This window comes from Entamoeba dispar, genomic scaffold (genome assembly GCF_000209125.1).
Source record: "Entamoeba dispar SAW760 scf_1105229463209 genomic scaffold, whole genome shotgun sequence".
NCBI classification, from domain to species: Eukaryota; Evosea; order Mastigamoebida; family Endamoebidae; genus Entamoeba; species Entamoeba dispar.
The window spans coordinates 3,891-7,605 of record NW_001855578.1 but is presented as its reverse complement, the minus strand read 5'-3'; the positions used below and the strand labels follow the sequence as shown (position 1 = coordinate 7,605).

Sequence of the window (3,715 nt, the reverse complement as noted above, 5' to 3'; positions counted from 1 at the left end):
ATGATTAATAACAAATCAAATAATAACAAATCTCTTTATTCATATTAAAATAAATGAAAAGAATAAGAAGAAATAACAATTAGTATTTCATTTAATTTATATTCATTTCTATCATCATTTTCTTTATTTTCATTAAATTATTCATTAAAACATTGAATTTATTCTTCTCATTATCTTTTTATCTTTATTTTATCAATGTTTATCAATATTATTTATGTTATCATCATTAATTTGTTTATTTCATTCTTATTTCATTCTTCTTTTATTTTCTTGTTTAATCTTCTATTTTTCATAATGATTAATCAAATTATTATTATTCCAATTATTAATCATATAATTCATCTTCATTCTATTCCTTTCTTTATGTTTATTCATTTTATTCATAAATTTATTAATTTCATTCAATAATAATTACAAATCTATAATAATTGATATTTTATTTGTTTAATTTAAATGAATGTTATCATTTTATGTATTGATTATTTTCATTTATCATTCTTTCATTCTATTTCTTATTCTTTATATTAAATTAACATGAATATCATCTCTATTATCATTACTCTTTCTCTTTTATTTATTTTTTAAATGTAATGTCAATATCCAGACAACAAAAAATGAAATAAGAGAAAAGATGAATAGAAATGAAGAGAAAGAATGATATAAAAGAGTGAAATTAAGAAGTAGAAGAAGATGAAAAGAATAAAAGAAGAATGTTGAGAATAAAAAATGAAAGAAGATAAAAAAGAATAATTCAAAATGAGATAATAAAAGATGAAAATAATGATGAAATAAATGATGTATTTTTTATTATAGAAATTAGAAATATGAAATAAAAAGTGTTTAATTTATTGATGCAAATTATTTAACAATATTTTATTGATATAATTTATTTTATTCTTTTTTATTTTTATGATTTTTATTTATATGTATTATTTCTTTGTTTATTTTGGTTCTCATCAAAATGTATCTAATTATGTTTGTTTAACATTATTGTTATTTATTTTTTATTTATTTTATCTTGAAATAAATTAATTTCATTTCTAATAACATCTTATTAACTAACAAATAGTGTGTAATTTATAAATCATATTGAAAATGAATAATTGTCATTAAATGATTATTATAATTTATAATGAATGGTATGTTAAATATAAAAGTATTATTTATTTCATTTATTTATTATTTATATTTTGTATCTTTATTATTTTCTTTTAATTTATGTTAATTAATCATTATTAATCATTCTTATTTGTATCTTTGTGTTTTATTTCTATTTTGATTATTTAATTCGTATGTTTTAATTTATGATTTAATCAAATTGAAGTTATATTTTATTATTATTTAAATATTTAAACACTTCCATTTTCTTATTTGTTATTCTTTATATTTCATTTATATTCTTATTTATCATATTATATTCATTTAATAATAAATATGTTGAAATATAATTATATTAATTTGTATTATCATTTCTATTATGATTTTTGATTTCTATTAATATTTTGATTATTGTTGTTAATTGTTTATTCTTCTTTTCTTTATGTTTTATCATTCTTTTATCACTTTTTATTTCTTTATGTTTTGTATGTTCTCTTTTATCTTTCTTCTTATTTATTCTTTTTCTATTTATCTTTTATCTCTTATTCTAATATTCACTTCTCTTCTTATTTTGTTTTCTCTTTTACCTCTGTTTCTTTGTTTCTTATTGATGTTTTGTGCCAATACACTCATCTTTCTCTTCATCATATTCTTCAATACAACCATTTCGAATGAGTGATTTTGTGTATCTCCGATTTCTTTTTTATCTTGTCATTTTTGTTTTCTATTTACCAGTCCATTCGTTATAAGATGAAAGAAAGATGAATAAATCACAGAATGATAAGAATGCACATGTGATGATGATGACATTCTTATTTTAATTATGTAAAGATGGTTTTGGTAGTTCATTTGTTATTTAAACATCTCATCATCACAATCTCATCATTTCAAACAGTTAAATGTCCTGCAATCAACAAAAAGAATGTTGTAAGAAAGAATGTCAAGAGAAAGAATGTTGTAAAGAGTATTGTTGTAAAGAGTATTGTAAGAAAGAATGTTGTTGTCCAAGAATTAAAGCATTTAAGAAATTTATGAACACATTTGAAAAAGCACAAATTGGAAAAGAAGCACCAGAATTTAAAGCACAAGCATACTGTCCATGTGGTTCAATCAAAGAAATTGATATTAATGAATATAAAGGGAAATATGTTGTGTTATTATTTTATCCATTGGATTGGACATTTGTTTGTCCAACAGAAATGATTGGATATAGTGAAGTTGCAGGACAATTGAAAGAAATCAATTGTGAAGTTATTGGAGTGAGTGTTGATTCAGTTTATTGTCATCAAGCATGGTGTGAAGCAGATAAAAGTAAAGGAGGAGTAGGAAAATTAGGATTCCCATTAATATCAGATATTAAAAGATGTATTTCAATTAAATATGGAATGTTAAATGTAGAAACAGGAGTTTCAAGAAGAGGATATGTCATTATTGATGATAAAGGAAAAGTAAGATACATTCAAATGAATGATGAAAGAATTGGAAGATCAACAGAAGAAACTATTAGAATAGTTAAAGCAATTCAATTTAGTGATGAACATGGAACAGTTTGTCCAATCAATTGGAAAGCAGGGAAAGATACAATTGAACCAACACCAGAAGGAATTAAGAAATATTTAACAACACATTAAAATAAACAAGATATTTTAATAAATTTTATTATTAAGAAGAAAATGATAATAAACATATAAAATAAAGAATAAACATAATAATTTAATAAATGAATAGAAGTTAAAATAAACAATAATAAAATAAAAGAAATAATAATGAATATTTCAAATAATATAATAATTAAACAATAAAATGATATAAACAAACAAATAAATATTTTATATAATATTTCAATTATTATTTATTTCTTTTATATTATTCTTTATTCTATTTGACTTATTCATTATTTTTACATTTCTTATATTTATTCTTTTTTCTTTTTATTATTTATATTTATTCTTTATCTCTTATTCTTACATTCTCTCTCTATTTTATTTTTCTTCTATGTTCTTTTACTTCTTAATCATTATTATTCTATTTATTCTTATTCATTTCTATTTCTTCATTTCTTCTTATTATATTCTTTATTATCATTCTTTTGTTTTATTTCTCTTATTTTTTCTTTATTATCTTTTCTTTTTGTATATTTCATTCATTTCAATTATTTCATCATTCTCATTATTCTTTTATTGTTATATAGTATATTTTATTGAGAGATGAATTGTTAAACAAAACACAACAAAATAATTATAAAAATTATAACAAGTTAATTTGAACAATTATCTAAATGGAGGAATACCAATAATGATAAAAGTAATAATCAACAATAATACATTGATTTTATGAAAGTGATTGATGGAACTGGTATATCTCTTTGAAGTGTTTAAGAAAAACAAAGAAATAGATGAGATAACATAAATAACAAATATAATGATAAGAGAATGAGATTATATCTGATAATATCAAAAGAATCATATATTCAGTTAGAAAAAGAAGATTAATATATAGAAATGAAATTTAAACAATAAACATGAAAGAAAGATAAAAGAATAATATGAAATAAAAACATGAAGTTAGAAAAGAAGAAAGAGTAGAACATATATAAGAAAGTTGAATGAGAAATAAA

At 19.6% G+C, this 3,715-nt stretch overlaps 1 protein-coding gene across 1 annotated transcript, besides 17 other annotated features; it reads left to right on the top strand.

Annotated features, from left to right (window-relative positions):
• Positions 1-118: 118 nt before the first annotated feature.
• Positions 119-288: a microsatellite.
• Positions 224-404: a microsatellite.
• Positions 405-455: a sequence feature (AT_rich).
• Positions 456-611: 156 nt separating this feature from the next.
• Positions 612-793: a microsatellite.
• A 65-nt stretch (positions 794-858) lies between these two features.
• Positions 859-1,020: a microsatellite.
• A 151-nt stretch (positions 1,021-1,171) lies between these two features.
• Positions 1,172-1,281: a microsatellite.
• Positions 1,282-1,324: 43 nt separating this feature from the next.
• Positions 1,325-1,511: a microsatellite.
• Positions 1,449-1,634: a microsatellite.
• Positions 1,520-1,697: a microsatellite.
• A 300-nt stretch (positions 1,698-1,997) lies between these two features.
• On the top strand, positions 1,998-2,729 carry EDI_017900 (uncharacterized protein; the record flags this gene model as incomplete). The annotated part of the gene is made up of 1 exon (XM_001740812.1): positions 1,998-2,729. One exon carries the CDS (start codon positions 1,998-2,000, stop codon positions 2,727-2,729), a length of 732 nt encoding a protein of 243 aa, XP_001740864.1.
• Positions 2,725-2,764: a sequence feature (AT_rich).
• Positions 2,765-2,776: 12 nt separating this feature from the next.
• Positions 2,777-2,925: a microsatellite.
• Positions 2,924-3,063: a microsatellite.
• Positions 2,971-3,157: a microsatellite.
• Positions 3,021-3,200: a microsatellite.
• Positions 3,113-3,280: a microsatellite.
• A 51-nt stretch (positions 3,281-3,331) lies between these two features.
• Positions 3,332-3,421: a microsatellite.
• A 155-nt stretch (positions 3,422-3,576) lies between these two features.
• Positions 3,577-3,715: a microsatellite.